Raw genomic sequence first — 18,739 nt, 5'->3', positions numbered from 1 at the left:
ACCACCAGTACCTAGCTGTCCACCTGTTACTGAACTAGAACCGGCTATAACACGTTGGTTCAGAAACCACCCATATCTCTCAAGTTCGGCCCTCACTCCAACAGCTACAACAGACTCCAGAGTAGCTGTGTAGGAAGGGTCGGTATGCCACCAGTGACTGCCATGTGAGCATTTCCCTTCTTGTTTTTGAGTCTATTCGGCACAAGATGGGGATGAAACTTCCAGCAAGTATCTCTTGTGTGTTTGGGCTTCTTACAGTAGTCACAAATCAAATCATTTTTGTCTTCCTTCTTGATTTCACTGCCACCCCAATCTCCACCTTGTTTAGGTCTCACAGTGCTAACCATGGCTGATTGATCAAAACCAAAATTTTTAATCATCACATTTCTCCTGCTCTCTTCCCCTAACACAAAGGCATATGCTAGGAAGGGTCGGTATGCCACCAGTGACTGCCATGTGAGCATTTCCCTTCTTGTTTTTGAGTCTATTCGGCACAAGATGGGGATGAAACTTCCAGCAAGTATCTCTTGTGTGTTTGGGCTTCTTACAGTAGTCACAAATCAAATCATTTTTGTCTTCCTTCTTGATTTCACTGCCACCCCAGTCTCCACCTTGTTTAGGTCTCACAGTGCTAACCATGGCTGATTGATCGAAACCAAAATTTTTAATCATCACATTTCTCCTGCTCTCTTCCCCTAACACAAAGGCATATGCTTGGGAGAAAGTAACAATGTCCTGGAAAGAATATGTTGTCTTGCAATATCATACTTGGGATTAAGGCCAGCAAGAAATTCAAACACCCTATACTTCTCTAGGAGCTTCTGGTAGGCAGTTGCAGCCTTAGTGGTTTCCCAAACAACTGTCTCCAAATGGTCAATCTCCTGCCACTGGGCTTTAAGGGCTGAAAAGTAAACAGCAATAGGTCTATCTCCCTGCCTTGTAGCAAGAATCTGATTTCTCAACTGATAAGTCCTAGCAACATTCTCCCTTTGTGAATAGGTTTCTACAACCCCATCCCATATTTCCTTAGTTGTAATTGCCCACAAAAAAAAAAATTACTTATGTGGGGCAGCATGGAATTACACAGCCAAGTCATCACCATATAGTTTTCTTGTACCCACTTGGAGCTGTTAGTTTATGGTTTCACTTCTTCACCAGTGGTATACCCTAACTTCCCACGAGCACCAATGGCCATCTTTGCAGATTGTGACCATTCTAAGTAACTTGAACCATCCAACTTAACTGTAGTGTTAGAGTCGGCTGTACAAGGGTGGTAAAGTCCTTTTATGTTTAGTTATATATGTACTACTCTGCTGATGTGGCTCTCACTTAAGTGAGGGCACAATGGTAATCCTTGTATATCTTAGAAGAGTATAAATAAAAGAAAGGTCAATTGTAATGTGGATTTGATAGATTATTTATTCCATTAGTTTATAAAATATTACTTTTGAATATTATTCTTTTTAATTTTTAGTTCAAATTATTAAACATAAAGATGTATTATTTATTTGGATTACAAGTATATACAAATTTAATAAAAGTTATTTTACTTCACTTTTTAAGGGTCAATCAGGCACATTCTGTATTAGGTGACCTAGGTTTGTATTGCTTCATGCACACTTTTTAGTAGAAAGGTGAAGTATATTGGTGGTGTATCAGTGTGTATCAGCCAATACAATGTGATACGAACCAATACGCATCTATATCAACTCAATATGCCCCAATATGATACACCCTGTATCAGACGTATTGTATCAATATTTCAACCTTGGCCCAAACAAAGGAAGAGGGGTGTCAGATTAGTAGCTGTCACTAAAACTTCTACCAAACTCTCATGGTCAAAGATCCTAAATTGCCTTTTCATGCTCATGCTAGAGCATCCCTCAGCAGCGATGCATTACACCTTAACCCAAATATAGTGTTAAGTGAGCAAGGATATGCTAGGATGGTCCCTAGAAGCAGATCACCACCCACCATTCCCCTTCCACCTATTGGGAGCAAATTGAAGCTGGCAGCACTCCCAACTTCACTCTAGTCTTTCTAAGGACCCTTGAATCCCAAATGATAACCAATCTCTTAATAGACCACTTAAGTTTGTTCTTCAATCTCAGCTCAAGAGGCTCCAGCTTCATCTCTTGCAACATCATTACCTCTAGATTGTTTTTTCTCAGAATATTCCTTACAACCATTCTTCTTCTTTCATCTCTCAGGCCTCTAACCATCCAAGATGCTAGCTTCAACTTCAACTTTAAACTCCACAGCCACTGCCACTAAGCTTTAGCATTCTCCCTCTACTCTTCACCAATTATTCCCTCTTTCCCCCCTTCCTCCCAAGCCTCACCCCCTTCCCTGATGAGATTCCTTTTGTTTTGTTCTCTTCTACTTTTCTCAAATTGTTCAATTGCCTTCCTCACAATCCCTTCCCCTCCTAGGAAGAATAGGCCCAAAGAATTCCATGAAAACATTAAAAAAATGGGTATAGAAGAAAACACTAAAAAAACTGGGAAAACTTGGAAGGACTAATCCATGAAATTCCAAGTGAAGAAAATATTTTTATAGATCTAAATAGGCATGTGGAGGAAAAGTGCAGGATATGTATGGTATGGTGCATGGAGGGTTTGGGTTCAAGGAGAGCAATGAAACAACAAATACAATTTTAGAATTTGCAATTGCTTATGATATGGCAATAGTATATACATATTTTAAAAAGAAGGATGGACATTTAATAATTAAATTTATGAAATATCATAAGTGCACTGTATGGAGTTGCACAATCAATGCAATTGGCAGAACAACATTTTATTTTGCACCAACTGAAGGTTGCCAAAAGAAGATGCTTTAGTGCATGTTTGATGCACATTACTAGATGATTAGTCACTTTCAAAGTCTAATGTTTTTTCAGTTTATTTTTCTTTGACAGGTTGTAGACCACGATAGGCAAAAGGGCTAACATACTGAAACATGGAAATGCAAAATTAACCATGCATATTATTTGAAATCAGGGGCAAGGCCATACCTTTGAGATAACATCACCCTTGCGAATCCGAAGTTCAAATGGATTAAGTTCATATTCTGGAACTTCTCGAGGGTTTGATACAGCCATTGGCGTCTTCGTGATTTTCTGCAAGTACATATTGGATAAGCATTCTAAATTTGTGAGATGACTTATCAAGGATGTTTCAGCATTATCCATCAAAATATTAGGAAAACATTGAAATGGTACCGGAACTTTGGCTCCCCTAGCTTTCAAAATGTTGTAAACTTCAACATTTCCATAAAATTTAGCATCAGCAGCTGCCTGCCATGAGAGACAATGCTTTGTCAAGTTAAATACAAAATAGCAGTATCAGAATTCATAATTTCTGTTTGATATGGTGGCATTAATTTAGTTTGACTTCCAAAAGACACCAACACAATGAATTTAAGAATAGATAAGAAAGGAAAATACAACACAATGCAGATAGGAAGCACTACTATCAATTAATATTTCAAGAGATTGTAGTAGTGACATATTTGAACTAACAATTAACAACCATCAACAATAATAAACTTCAAAACAAAAAAAAAAAAAAAACAGAAATTTCAAACAAGCAAACAAAATAATAGAAAGAGAACGATATTTTGCAGCAATCAATGGAAGTAGACTGAGAGCATGTTGCCAAAATCTTACAATTTATGATACGATTCATGATTTGAATCATGAATGCCAAGGTTTTGATTTGAATCATATGTCTAAATCCTTCTCAGGAAAAAACCTCATGAATTTTATTTGAATCCTACAATTTGATTCATGAATCTTGCAATTTATATTATTCTTCAATACACTGTGATTCAATGCCCTCACTAGAAAATTTATATTGCAATTTATATTCATGAATCTTGCAATTTATTTAGTTATGTCAAGGGAGACTTGTTTTAATGCCCTCACTAGAAAATGATTTATTTATGAAACTTAGGACCAAACTTTCGTTTATTTTTTATCATATGTAACTTAAAGACACTGCTTAGAAAACCGGACCAGATCGGCCAGTTGACCCAGTTGAACCATGACCTAGACCTCTAGCCGGTTCAGTCATACCCTGAAAACCATAATTCATGAAAAAATGGCCAAAACCAACAGGCCGGTCAGTTTAACCGAAAAACTGGTGAACTGGGCCCAGTTTTATAAAACCACCAGGTCACCAAATGAATAGAAATTTCAAAATGGTAATGGCAAGAAATGAACTTTGACCTCTTATTTATATGCATTGTCTTCTTACCATCAATCCAATCTCTTTATTTTTGTTCATTTATGCCTTTTTTAATGTATAAATTGCTTTAATACACATGTATTTTAAAGAAAATATGAGTTGAGAGGTTTGAATTATAGTCACTTGTTTTAAAAACTTAAGAACTAGCCATGTATCCACCACAATCAAGTGTAATAATATTTGTAATTATGTGACCCACAATATATATGTTACATCTTCACGATTCAGCCTCCGGTTTGACCACAGTCGAACCTCTAACCCATGAATGTCTCCTTTTCCAGTTCTATGCCCGGTACGGTTCTCTGAGACATTGGTTAAAGAGCCATTGTATGTGGATTATTTGACTCTAAGTCAATTTTGAGTATATCATCTTAGGATTCTATTGTACAAGTGGTAAACTCTGTTGCTTTTAGGCACATATATGGTAGATATGGATTAAAAACAGGGTAAACTCACTTTCCTATATATATTTAGCCTTTTAGTATATCTAATATTTAATTGTTGACAAGCTTATAAAAAAGTAATCTTATGATTTACTATACAATTCATGATTTGATTTGACTCAACTTTCTCTACGATTTACGATATATTTTGAGAACATCAATTGAGAGCAAGGAAACCAGTTCTGAATAACATTCAACTAGAGAAAACAATTTCGGAAAACCAAATTTTATTGTTGAAACCAAAAATAAGTTCAATATGAATAAAATTAATCATGCACATGATTGATCAAAACCAGAAACTAATAATGCACATAAACATTGTTAAGACCCTTTATAATCTCATAACCTTATAAAACATCAATATTAGGTGTCTCAATGATTCAGATACGGGAGAAAGGAAAGAAACTGTGGATAAGCAAATAGGGCTGCAAATGAATCGGATTTTATCCAATTAGATTCAAATCTGATCCATTTAAATCAAATTTGAATCACCAAATTACACACAAAATCCCAATTCAATCCATCATGTATGTTTGTGCATATATATATATATATACATATATATATATATATATATATATATATATGATCAACAAGGAAAATTTTATTAAATGGAAATTGAGATTAATACAACAAGATGGAAAAACCAACAACCCAAGAATATAAAAGCTTACAATGATGCCTAAATTAATTGCCGTCTCATGACCCCTTGTTTTGCTAGTGTATCAGTCATCCTATTTGCAGTTCTTCCCACCCACTTAAATTCAACCGTTTAAGTCCTTTGAGATACTCTTTTTGAAGATAAATAAAGAAGAAAATTTATTAAGTAAAGAGTAAGCAGGATACAAATGTAGGTGATGAGCAACCACCCTGAAGAAAGAAGAAAAAAGCTACAATCTTCCAACCCTCAAAGGAAAAACTTTCCACTTCCTTAAAAGCATGCCTAAAATTCCTGGATGACAGCTGCACAAGTGCATATTGCCCATGGAATGATCAAGTTTGAGTCCCTTCCACCTCTAACTGTTGGAAACCCAATTGCTTTGCTAATTGTAGGCCATAGTTGTCAAGGCGATGCCTAGGCGACAAGGCGCCCTTGGGGGCTTGCCTCGCCCAGTCGCCAAGCAGTTTTGTGCACTGGGCTATAAAATACTTTTATATTTTTTATTTTTTGACATTATAATTATAAAATAGACATTATTAAACTAGAATATTCATTTTATGTGTTTATATACTAATTTCTTTTTATTATTTTCTTATTTTGTTAGGGTTTAATCAACGCAAACAACTGTTGTATTGAACCCATGGTTCAAAGTATTGATATACCTCTGTGTATTGGCAGAGGTGTATCAGTACTTATAAAGATACACCCCCTATATTTTTTATTTCTTTGGTTTTCAATTTCATTTTTAAATATATATATATATTATTTAAAAAAAATGGGTCCCCGGAAACACCTGTAAACAGGTATCGGGACCCCAAAGATAGAATACAATACACCTAATACGGGGCGTATCGTATCGAAATTTTGATCCTTGATTGAACCCTCAAAATTTTCAAAACCTGAACAAATAAGCAAGGGAAGAACTTAAAATTTTGTCTAATCAACACATTTTCTTCTCCCACATCTTCTTCTTCTTCCACCTTTTCTTTTCTTTTCTTCTTTCCTATAATAAAAGTAGGGGTTCAGCCCCTATATTTTTTGAATTTTCTTTCCTTTGTTCTTTTTCTTCTCATAAAATGTTGATTTTCTAGACTTAAACATGAAATTTATACTTTTATTATGAAAATTATGAATAATTATTAAGGAAAAATGGTTATAGAACCTAGGGAACTACCCTAGGATATATGGTTTTACTCAAAAAAAAAAAATTCCATTGCCTAGGTGGGCGCCTCTAGGCGACAAGGTGCCCCCCTCCCTGTCACCTAGCCTTGCCTTGGCGCCTTGAAAACTATGTCATAGGCCTTGCAGCAATACCATCAATTTGGCTTTCAAAGAATTTCCTTTTCCAATAGGCCCTAATAGAAGAACCTAAATCATTACCTATCACCTAATGACTCTCCTAAGTAGAGGAAATTTATGAAGTATATATATATATATATATATATATATATATATATATATATATATTATATATATATATGTAATATAATATAGTCAGGGCAGGTTTGGGGTCTGGGCCCGGGCCCCACGGTGACAGGTCAAATGGCCATCTCTACTTCACCTAGATGGTTAAAGTCCTTTAGATACCGTACCTTTTGGATAAATAGAACGATAGAAATTGCCTAGATTTGATGACTTAGGAAGAATGTGAGAACAAAATGAGTATTCCCTGGTGTTGGGATGCACATGTAAGTAGGTGCATGGAATGAGGAGTGAAGTAGAATGGATTATATACAAAGAGTGGCTCATAAGCCAATAGTTTAGGCTTTTGGGTTGTAAGTGGTGTTCATCTCTTGTTTACAACTCTTACGCACAGGTACGTGAATGAGCCCCCGGTTTTGGCGACTCCTCATGGTCCGTGACCCTCCTCGAGGCACAAGACCTGGAATAACTCCAAAATTGTCCACCTACCAAGGAAAAACTTACATTTTGCAAAATTAGCAGTTGGTTTTAGAACTAAAGTCGCTCAAGTATAATTCAGCACAGAAATAATAGAACAAGAATGCAGGACTAGAAAGAGAGCAAGAAGAGAAACTGTACCGTACTCCCCCACCGATCACGGGCATCTATATTGGCCTTCCGGCTGAGCAGAAGTTTCACAACTTCAGCATTTCCCTCACAAGCAGCAATATGCAAAGCAGTTCGACCATCCAAATCAATGCTATTTACATCAATACCCTCATTCAGTAAATCCTCTACTCCCTTCACATCCCCCCTGCAGGCCATGAACAGCAGCTGCATAGTGGAATCGAGATTATCCGGCACGGTGAGTTCCTCCACGGAGGGGCTCCGACGATTCGGATCGAGCGAAGACTGTCTCCCAAAACTGAAGCGGAAAGTATTCCGTGTGGGGTCTAACGAAGCCTGACGAGTGAAGCTGAACTTCCCACTTTTCCTCAACGAACTCATCGAGAACTGCCGGGAGATTCCCCGCTTTAACTTAGCAGCGATATCCATTTCCACGAGTTGAGTACTCAAAACAAGTCCTGATTTCCGAATTACTCAACAACCAGCTGTCATAGTCGCATAAAAACCTTCAGCAGAAAAAATGTAGACCAAAACAACAACCTATTTCTGAATCAAAATCGGCCGTAGAAACCAGAAACTTCTGAAACGCCTTCCAAGAGACCCTTCACGTGAATCGAAATTAGGAACTTGGAGGAAAGATGGAGAGCTCGACCGAGAGCTCCAGAACCAGAAATGGAGAGACAAATTCAAGATCAGAAATGGAAATCGCTATAGAACATACAACCCAAGAGGCCTAGATCCGCCTAAGACGTTAGAGGATCGTATAAATGCAGCTTATGAAGAGGAATCGTAGCTTTGAAAAAGGGGAAGAAGAAGAAGAAGAAGAAGCAGCATGGAATATGGATGGTATGGTCGCCAAACGGAAATCTCTGAAAAACGTCGTCTTTGCTTTAATTATTGCTGTTCATTAATTCATCAAAATCCGTCTTTGCTTTAATTATTATTGCTGTTAGTTAATTAAAGTATTAGTTCTACGTCCATTTATGGTGCAAGGAGACGATAAACGATAATGTGGGGTATGGTCTCTTTCTCTGACACACTCAACTGCCACATGTGTATAGGTGCGCAGTACGCATCCCGTTGACGACGAGTCGACGGCTTCACAAACTTCTCAATCGAATTTCCGATTCTTAATTTGTGTTCAATAGTAACTTGACACGTCGTAATCTTTCAATCAAAATTGCCCGTATCTTTCAAAGTGTCAACAGAACGATAACTTGCCACGTGTTAAGAGTTTAGACGAGAACAGGATCCATTAATCGTGTTCAATCAACGATGAATATTATACCTGAAAAGGATAGCTTTTGGGTCTTTATTATCAATAAAATAAAATTTTTAATATAATTTTTAAAATAAAATAACTTTTTAAAAAATACTGTTCATCTGACTGTTTTCCATTCTTTTGTTTCGTGGGGACCACCATCTCTGATGTGAGAAAGGCCTTCTCTTCCCCTTTTTTATCAAATATATGTTATTTAACAAGGGCCAGACCTAGAGTTTTTGCGTAAAACTCTAATGAATTCGGATGACACGCCATCGATGTAGTACGGAAACTTGCTGGCACATTAATTCATTGTAAAATATAATGACCTCTTTGGAGTTTTTTGAAAATCATAAAAATCTCTTTTATGTTTTTACTTTTAAAAAATATACAGTTACGGAGTTGACTCCCTCCCATCATATTGATTTAATATTTTATACTTTTGAAATACCTATTTTATCCTTTTTTTTTGTATCCATTCATATTTAATTTACTAAAATATCCAAATTCCTCGACACCTGAGAGCAGACGTGGAGAATAAAATACAGTGTTCAAAAGGAAAGTAATTAATCACTGGCAATTTCTAACCTATTCGGTGGGTATCCATCGCTGATAAGACGGGTTTTATGATTCTATATATACGGGTATAGATAGGGTACAATAATAGGGTATCCAACCCGCCCCTACCCTTAAATGTAGGAAGAATAGGTTAGGGAGGGTTTTTCATTTTTATGTACAGTTATGATTTAGATTCTCAAAATCAAACCCAATCGTAGATGGATAGGTTCTAAAATGCCATCCCTACATATAATTCAAACTCAATAATTGGGATGCTACATAGCGCATGCTTAACCCTCTACAGTGAAATTTTCTACAACACAATCAAGGATAATGCCTTTGACAAAAAATTTGCTCCAAGAAATGCCCGTTGCAATGCAGGATAAGAGAGATACCAAGGTTGAAAAGTAACAATCTATATAGCTGAACAACAATCCTTTGATTCCTCGTTGTGGTGGTTCTTGAAACCTCATCACCTAAGGGCTTTTTCCGCTTGTCCTCCATCCCTCCATCATTACAGTGTTCAAATGGGTACTCAAGCCAAATAGGAATTCGGTTGGTTGGATATTGTTGCTGCTTAAGATGGGCCGAGGGCAATAAGGTGATTTCGCTTCCAAGCCGAGGGTTGGTTGAAGAATCCAAGGCATGTTGTGGCCGAGGGTCAGTAAGCTAGACCGGCAAAGAGAGAGAGGGAGAACGTCAGAGGCCTCAGGTGAGTATTCGAGGCAGAGACTCCGGCAGCGACATAAGGTAGACGAGGCCTGAGGTTAGAATGCTCAGCTGAGGCCACGAAGGGAGCAAGGAAACTCTTAGTGATCTTAAGTCCAGATGATTACCTTAAGGGGGTTCCTTCTATTATACTTGAAGTTGCCTACGGGTAGGTGGGTGTGGATGGCGAGGATATAGTATGACCTTCAGGAGTGCACCCATCCGAGGCCACCACATGCGGTCGCGCTATTGGCCCCACGTCGTGCATCGGCCTCTACTTTGTTAGCGTGCTCATTTGGTCCGCCCTACATGCCACTGTCTGCCATGCATGTGCGTGCCATTAGTCTGGGACATAGGCACCTACCATGGTTTTTAAAACTGACCCTGTGATCAAACTGGTCAAAATCATTCAAACGGTTAACCATTCGATTCAGTGGTTCGCTAACCAAAATCAACGGTTTTGGAAAGAAATCCGATTTTTGAAAAAAATGAAATCAATAAAATGACCAGTTCCCGATCTGACCATCTGGTCCAGTCCGATTTTAAAAACCATGGCGCCTACATCAGATATCTACTATTCCATCCAATGAAATACAGTAAAATCCCATGGTAATCTGTCTACGGTGACTTTTAATCAAACATATAGCATACATCCAATATATACGCAAGTACGTAACAACATTCTCTTGGACGGTCTTTTCGTCTATTTGGTGAATATTCTATAATAGAGATAATTTTTTATGGTAAAAATTTATAGGTCATACGTCTCTCTAATCCTAGGGTAGGTGAGAAAGGATAATTGATGATCATAATTAGAAGGGGTTCTTGCCCATTGGTGCAACTTTTAGCCTTTAATATCAATAAAAATAAATTTTGTAATATAATTTTTAGAATAAACTAATTTTTTGAAGAAAATGATAAATGAGGACAAAAATATTGTTTACCTCCTTACCTTTCTTTTTCTTCTTCTTCTCCTTCTTCTTCTTCTCTGCATCTGAATTCTTCCAAACTTAAAGCAGAGCATAGTTTCCCTCTCCTCTTACTATAACCTATTCGCTCTATTTGACTCAGCTTGCCGTAGAAGATAAGCCATCTTACCCTCTTACTCGGCGCCTCATTGCAAACCCAACCTTCGAATCCTAAGCTGAAACTGTGCTACGGCTGCTAAAAAGCTCACAGTCTGAACAGGGCTTAGTATCCGAATCACTTTGGTTGCAATGTTTGCTTGTAGCATGTCTGCACTCCCCAGCAAAATCTAATACTCAGTTATCATGCTTTCAAGCACGGAATTGACATTCCCCTCCTCCCCATTCACCGTCCTACAGGGGTGGCACCACCATGCTCTACTGTAGCCTCGCCAGTTCCTCCTCCACTTGCCGCTCCTCCACACTTGTCTTAGCCGTCAGCGTTTCCGTTCTCTACACTTGGTCTTGCGATAGGTCCCCAACGGAATTGGCAAAGAGCCGGAACACCAGTCCGGGTCTGAATCTGCCAATCTAGAACAAGGCCTGCTCTAAGGAGCTGAACCAAGGGGGCGACAACACAAGGAACACGTCCCCGTGAGCCACTCTGGATTTCTCTTCCAAGTACTGTTGGTAGTGTGCCATGATAAATCTCTAAGGTCCTGCTCGTGTGAATCATTCGGAAGAGGAAGGAGGTGAATAAAATTTTTGCCGTTATTTGATATTTTTTCAAAAAATATAATTTATTCTAAAAATTATATTAAATAAATTATTTTTATTGATATTAAGGGCCAAAAGTTGCCCTTATTGGCAAGAACCAGTAACTAAAACAACCCCTCTTTGATGAAATAGGAGCGTATAAAGAAACAAACATCACAAATTTGCAAAAAAGTTTATACATGAATACGATGCCTGTAAACGCTCCCAACGTTTGAAGAGCTCAAATGTCTCAAATGGCAATTGGTAACTGTAGCCAGACGTTGGGAGTCTCCCGACGATGACAAGGAGATATTCCCAATGTACAACTGAAAAAGGCTTGTTGGGATAATATTGAGAGCGTATTATTGATAGTACGGGGTCATTCATTCTTTAATCTCGAAGTCAAAGGAATGAAAAAAAAAAGGCCTGAATTCTTTCTTTATACAAAATCATTTTCGCTTTGTTAAAAGTGCTTTCACCTTTAGCCTTTTACTTACATGGGGCATAACAAATTGGGATCTACTACTCATATCGGCCCCACAGCCATATCCCTCTTTATATCGGTAACATCTCCTATGAATAATAATATATAAGTACTGGAAATGGGTCATAACAAATAAGTACTAAAAATATTCTCAATGTATAATTAGAGTTGTTGTGAGGTCAATGTGAAGAGCAGATCTCGGCTTGGGCATAACCCATTTCATGGTTTCTCACCCCAATGAGGTAAATTAACAAATAACGACAATTCAGTCAATGAAGCGGTGATAATGGGTCAGAATGCTACAAAACCAGTTAATCCACATTGACTAGCTAGCATTGGGATAAAACCGTGAATTATGACCCTCAAATGTATTGATCTGATCTAGGGGTAAGCATGGGTCAGTTTTATTTCATGGAAAAACCTGGAACTTACCTTATAGAGGTGAGTTCCAGATTTTTGGAACTGGAACCTACATTGTTAAGGTTGATTTCACGGTCAATTCTAGCTTTGTTGGTTCTAGGTTCTACTCGTAGAATATGTTCTTTCTTTACTCTCCACCTTTCAAAAAATATAAAACATGTTCTTTAAAAACTTGATTTTCAATAAATATAACATATGGTTTAAAACTTATATTATTTTGTTGATTAAATTGAGTAATTTAATATGTAGATTATCATAATATATTAATATATGGTTTAAAACTTATCAATTATCATTATAATTTAAATTTTGTAAATATTCACATTGCTTAATATCAACAATCAAATACGAAAATGAAAACAAATGATCAAATCACTCAAGTAACTCAATGGTCAAGTGAGCCCATGGCCTTTGTAACCATTAATGCTTGGGATCAAATCTTCACACCCTAAATTTATTTAATGTGATGTATAAAGCCCCAATTTGGGAAGGCTTATTTTTAAGCATTTATTCAAATAAGCACTTATTTTAGGTCAAGATGACACCAATAAGCACTTATGTGTTGGGGAAAAAACTTTGAGTAATTGCTTATTCTAGAAAATAAACCCATTCTGAAGAAGCCAAAATTTTTGGCTTGTTTTTAAGCACTTCTTCAATAAGTGTTTATTGTGCTTTTGGCCTGCCACAAATTTTTCAAAATACCTATACTACCCTCAATTGAAAGAAGCACTTTTATTAAGGGTGCATTCGAGCTGAGACAAGCTGAATACCTAGTTATTCGAGCTTGACTCGCTGAAACACATTGAGGCTTGCACAGGAGCTTGATTTGGGCTAAGACTTGAGCTTAAATTCGACAACTGAAAAACTCATAAGTTTGAGCACAATTGTGAGCCAAATTTGCTATAAAAATAAAATTTGTAGATATAAAAATAAAAATATTAATATATGTAATATTTTTATTATTTATTAATATATTTGTATATACACTTTCTTTTTTATATATTATTTTTTATTTATATAATATATATACTGATGTTGGGTGACCCAACCCAGCCCGTTCGAGGCTAGGAGGCCCAACCCACGAGCGCCCGATCTAGGAATGAGATCCGCTAAAATAGAAGTTACTCTGCTCCCCTCGTACAAAGCCAACCATGGAGCGTCCATGCATCCTCACAGAGCTCTCTGACTGCCCTCATACGACACCCATCCCAGGCATTCATCTTCACCTACCTCTAGGCGGCTCAAGTATAAATAAGGGTGCCCCCTCCAAATAAGGGGGATTGAATACAATCTGCATCTGGACTTGGAACTGGTCTCAAAAACTATATTCTAACTCCCCTCTTTGTACCCCGTACTAACTTGATCATTGGAAACTCTGCCTCGGGCTCTCACCCGGGGCCTCTGACGTATTTTGCCTTGCAGTACCTCGGCCACTTTCCTTCAGCTTTTACAGTATTCGGAGCCCTCCCTACCTTGGCTTGCATACCTCGGCCTCGGCAACAAGCTCCTTGAACCCTAGAAGCATTCGGCCAACTTTCGAAGTCTAGGGGCAAAATTACTTTGTTGTCCTCGGCCATCCCGAGCATCAACAATTGGCGCCATCTGTGGGAACCATCGCTAGGGCATTACCTAGAAGAACTTTAACAAGCTAACAAGTCCTCAAGCTCCAACAAACATGGTACGAAGAACAAGAAATACACAAAATCTTGTCACCAACAAACAATTACAAGTCATGCTCAATCACTTGTAATACTTGACACAGCGAGTCGAGCAAAACTACCCCCAAGTAGGAGGCCGCCCTCAGTGTGGCCGCCAGGCCGGGGAGTCAACATAGAAGGGCCGGCATGGGTCCACCAGCCAATCGGTCCCTAGCCTTGGCCACGTGCAGTGGGCCAAGCCCTCAGAGTCTGGTAGCACCCGACCCGCTCTCTCGAACCACCAAACCTCCCAACCGAAGGGAGGACAACTCCAAACCTCCTAGCCGAATAAAGGAGGAGCCGAAATGATCGTAGAATAGCCGTCAGCCCTCCGGGCAACATCACCGACGCTGAAGGGCCAATCTGAGTGACGAAGGCGGATGCCACGATCGCCTCAGCGCCCATTCCAAGGCTGAGGGCCGGTGTCGAGCCTCTTTCCCTCACGTCTCGGACCTCCGGGACGTCCTAAATGACTGTTGTACTAAGCTCGAAGCACGCGGTCTCAACTCCAAGAACTCTGGAGTTCGTAACAAGCACCACCGCATTCGTGAAGACCGGGATGGCGTGCAGGCCATGCCCGACCCCATGTTCACTGAACTCCAAGCCGAGCTCAAAGCTGTCAAAGCTGAGATCCGACAGGTTAAGGAAGGCCGAACTGACACCTCGGCTGGACAAAGCAACTACTTAGGGAGATTGGATTTCTTCTCCTCTGATATCGTTGTCGAGCCTCTGCCTCCGAACTTCAAGGCTCCCGCCTTGGAGATGTATGATGGGAATACAGACCCAGACAACCACCTGGAGAGCTTCAGGGCACTCATGATCCTATATGGATACTCCAATGCCTTAGCATCCCAGACTTTCCAGGCGACCTTCAAGGGAGCCGCTCGGTAGTGGTTTTCTAGCTTCCCTCCTCGATCCATCACCTCATGGGAGAAATTTTCTAGCATGTTCCTTGCCCGCTTCATCAGTAGTCGACGCCCCTAGAAAAGGATTGTCTCGCTGATGACTGTCAAGAAGAAGCGAGGAGAGAGTTTGCGGTCATACATCAACCACTTCAAAAAAGAAGAACTTGAGGTCCCCTCATATGCTCAATTGCCAAAAGCCAGCCAAAGACGAAGTTGGAGTTCCTAGAAAGGGCTTAGAAATATATTGTCGTCGAAGAGGCTTCGACTACAGATGCCCAAGAGAGAGGCACAGAGCACCGGCACGGAGCCTCCGAGAAGAAGAGGAAGAACAGGGGATCAAGATTGCAACAACAACAACAGGAAACCACTGACTTTGGCCCTGGCTTACAACTAGTACACACCACTCAATTCCACCCACACACAGATTTTGATGCAGATCGGACAGGAGAAATTTATGAAGTGGCCTAAAAAGTGGAAGAAGAACCCTTGTAGGGGGAACCCTAAAAGATACTACAAGTTCCATCAAAGTATTCGCCATGACACCGATGACTATTATGATCTCAAAAATGAGATAAAGTCCCTCATTCGTCGGGGCCACCTCAAGTAGTACGTCGGAGGTGAGGCCGATGCCGAATCCTCTCAGCGGCAACAGTAGCACCAACAAGTAGAAGGCATCATCGATGTCATAGTGGGAGGCACGACCTCGACTCGCAAAAGCCTACGCCAGGAAACTGAACATCTAGGGGTCAACCCCCAAGAAGCAGAAGCAAGAACACCATTCCTTCACGGACGAGGACCTAAAGGGGGTAGCAGTCCCCCATGATGACGCATTGGTGGTCTCGATCATCATTGCAAACTTTGTAGTCAAAAGGATGCTTGTTGATAGTGGCTCCTCGGTCGACATCCTTTTCTATGAAGCATTTGAGAAAATGAAGATAGCTCAGGAGCGCCTCCAATTAGTAGATTTCCCATTAGTCTGCTTCTCCGGCAGCATCATCAAACTAGAGGGAAAGATCTCCCTACCATTCACAGTAGGGGTGGAGCCCCAACAGGTGACAAGGGTGACAGAGTTCCTGAATGTGAAGATCGGCTCACCCTACAATGCCATCATGGGGAAACCAACTCTTCACGCACTCCGGGCAACCATCTCCTCCTACCACCTTGCCTTGAAGTTCCCCACCGAGCACGGCATCGAAGTTGTTCGTGGGGACCAGCACGTTGCCCGTCAGTGCTATTTGGCAACACTAAAGGGACAGAATAAAGAAGCTCTACTACTAGAAGGGATCGACCTCAGGGAGGAGCCTGCAAGCCGAGGCCAGCTGGCCGAGGACCTCATCTCGGTCTCCCTAGACAAGGATGAGCCTGACAAAACAGTCCACGTCGGGTCCAACTTTCCCCCCAAGAGCCTATCCGAACTGGTAAGTTTCTTCAGACTTAATGTCGACGTCTTTGCTTGGTCCGCCACTAACATGCCCGGAATTGACTCCCCGATTATTACACACAGGCTGAGTGTGGACCCAAACTCTATGCCAGTTTGGCAGAAGAAGTGGAACTTTGCATCGGAGCATTGGAAGGCCATAGAGGAAGAAGTTGAAAAGTTCCTCAAAGCCGGCTTCATTCGAGAGGTTCACTACCCTAACTGTTTATCAAATATGGTTATGGTAAAGAAAGGTAATGGAAAATGATGAATCTGTATTGATTTCATAGACCTTAACCGAGCCTACCCCAAGGACAGATACAATCAGGTAATGGAAAATATTGGATTTGTATTGATTTCATGGATGCCTACTCTGGATACAATTAGATAAAGATGCAACCAGATGATGAAGAGAAGACCTCGTTCATCACCGAACATGGCACATATTGCTACCGTGTGATGCCTTTTGGCCTCAAGAATGTTGGGGCCACCTACCAATACCTTGTCAACAAGGTGTTCAAAGAACAGATGGAGAGGAACATCGAAACCTATGTGGATGACTTGGTAGTGAAGAGCCTGAAATCCGATACCCACGTTTCGGATCTAGCCAAGACCTTTGACACCTTGTGGAAGTATAACATGAAACTCAACCCCAGCAAGTGTGCCTTCGACGTCACATCAAGCAAGTTCTTAGGTTTCATCATCACTTAGAGAGGCATTGACGCTAATCCTGAGAAGATACAGGCCATACTAGACATGGCACCCCCGTAGACAGTGAAGGTGACCTAAAAACTCACCGGCTAAATAGAAGCCCTCAATTGCTTCATGTCAAAGTCAACCGACCATTGCCTACCCTTCTTCCGTGCAATCAAGAAACTGAAAGAGATTCAATGAACGGAGCAGTGCCAACGTGCCTTTGACGAGCTCAAGGCGTACCTCCCCATACCTGTACCTCTCGGTCAGGGAAAGAGCAGTTAGTTCAGTCCTCATCAAGGAAGATGGCATGCAAAAGCTAGTGTACTATGCCGGCAAGGTCCTTTGAAATGCCGAGACCAGGTACCCCCATATAGAAAAGTTAGCTTTTGCCCTCATGATTTCGGCAAGAAAATTCCAGCCATATTTCCAGGGCCACACTATAGTGGTCCTGATGAACCAGCCCCTCAAGGTTGTTCTGGCCAAGCCCAAGACCTCGGGGCGCCTAATGAAGTGGGCCATCGAGCTGTCTGAGTTTCACAAGCCCTGGCAGATTTCATAGTAGAATGCACCTTTAGTCGAGCCTTTTGCCAGCCCCCCAAAAAATGTTGAGGGGGATAATATAGATGACAAGGCTCAACCTCGATGGAAGCACTTTTTCGACAGTTCCTCCAATGCTAAAGGAAGAGGAGTGGGCCTCATCCTCCTCACCCTAGATGATGTTGTCCTGGAGTACGCGATAAGGTTTGACTTCCTAGCATCAAATAACGAAGCTGAGTACGAGGCCCTCATCGCTCGTCTGCAGCTTGCTAGGGACCTCAGCTCCTCATACGTCGAAGCCTTCAGTGACTCTCAGCTGGTGGTGAATCAAGTGAATGGTGAGTACAAGGCTAGGGAACAAAGTATGTTCAGCTACCTCACCAAAGTCCAAGATCTAGCCCACCACTTCCAATGCTTCTCCCTGCAATTGGTCTCACGAGCCGAAAACAAATGAGCCAATGCTCTCTCCAAGTTGGCAAGTACCTCGAGTGAATCCCTCGGCCGGACCATGCATGTCGACAGGGAGCCCACTATACCCTGCTTGAGGGAAAGCTGTACCGAAGATCCTTCACCTTGCCTTACCTATGATGCCTTCGTCCGGAGGAGGGTAACTATGTGCGACAAGAAATTCACGAAGGCATCTGGTGTAACCACCTCGGTGGGAGAGCCCTAACCCAAAAATCCCTAAACCATGGCTACTTCTAACCTACACTCTCCACAAGGATGTAGCTAGATTGGTGCAAAAGTGTGATCCATGCCAAAGGCACGCCAGCTTATGTCACAGGCCAACCACCACTCTCTCGACCCTCAACAGGCCATGGCCCTTTGCCAAATGGGGCATGGACCTCCTTGGCCCCCTTTCCTTTGGCCACAGGGGGTAGGAAGTACCTCATTGCAGTAGACTATTTCACCAAGTTGGTGGAAGTTGAGCCCTTGGCCGCCATCACAGCGCGAGCCATCCAAAATTTCTTTTGGAAAAACATCATCTGCTGCTTTGGCCTACCCTGCATGCT

The 18,739-nt window shown here is 40.7% G+C and overlaps 2 protein-coding genes and 1 pseudogene across 3 annotated transcripts in view; 1 reads left to right on the top strand and 2 right to left on the bottom strand.

Annotated features, from left to right (window-relative positions):
- Positions 1 to 8,337, bottom strand: part of LOC148845909 (integrin-linked protein kinase 1-like) — a 73,392-nt gene extending 65,055 nt beyond the window's left edge. The window contains exons 1-3 of one of the 2 annotated variants that reach the window (XM_088956031.1): positions 7,395 to 8,337; positions 3,224 to 3,298; positions 3,017 to 3,121 (exon numbers count right to left, since the gene is read on the bottom strand). In XM_088956031.1, the coding sequence (XP_088812157.1) occupies positions 3,017 to 3,121; positions 3,224 to 3,298; positions 7,395 to 7,811 (597 nt within the window). In that variant the 5' untranslated portion in view covers positions 7,812 to 8,337. The remainder of the gene's footprint in view (positions 1 to 3,016; positions 3,122 to 3,223; positions 3,299 to 7,394) is intronic. The other variant, XM_088956032.1, reaches the window with a different exon arrangement.
- Positions 8,338 to 11,023: 2,686 nt separating this feature from the next.
- LOC148845908 (protein ZW2-like) lies at positions 11,024 to 11,551 on the bottom strand (annotated as a pseudogene).
- A 4,397-nt stretch (positions 11,552 to 15,948) lies between these two features.
- On the top strand, positions 15,949 to 17,204 carry LOC148845907 (uncharacterized). Its single transcript, XM_088955905.1, has 2 exons — positions 15,949 to 16,737; positions 16,881 to 17,204. Exons 1-2 carry the CDS (start codon positions 15,949 to 15,951, stop codon positions 17,202 to 17,204), a joined length of 1,113 nt encoding a protein of 370 aa, XP_088812031.1.
- The last annotated feature ends 1,535 nt before the right edge of the window (positions 17,205 to 18,739 follow it).

This window comes from Nelumbo lutea, chromosome 7, assembly GCF_056320005.1.
Source record: "Nelumbo lutea isolate HS-2025 chromosome 7, American lotus-T2T, whole genome shotgun sequence".
NCBI lineage: Eukaryota > Viridiplantae > Streptophyta > Magnoliopsida > Proteales > Nelumbonaceae > Nelumbo > Nelumbo lutea.
Note: the sequence above shows the minus strand (reverse complement) of the source record. Positions and strands in the feature narration are given on the sequence as shown.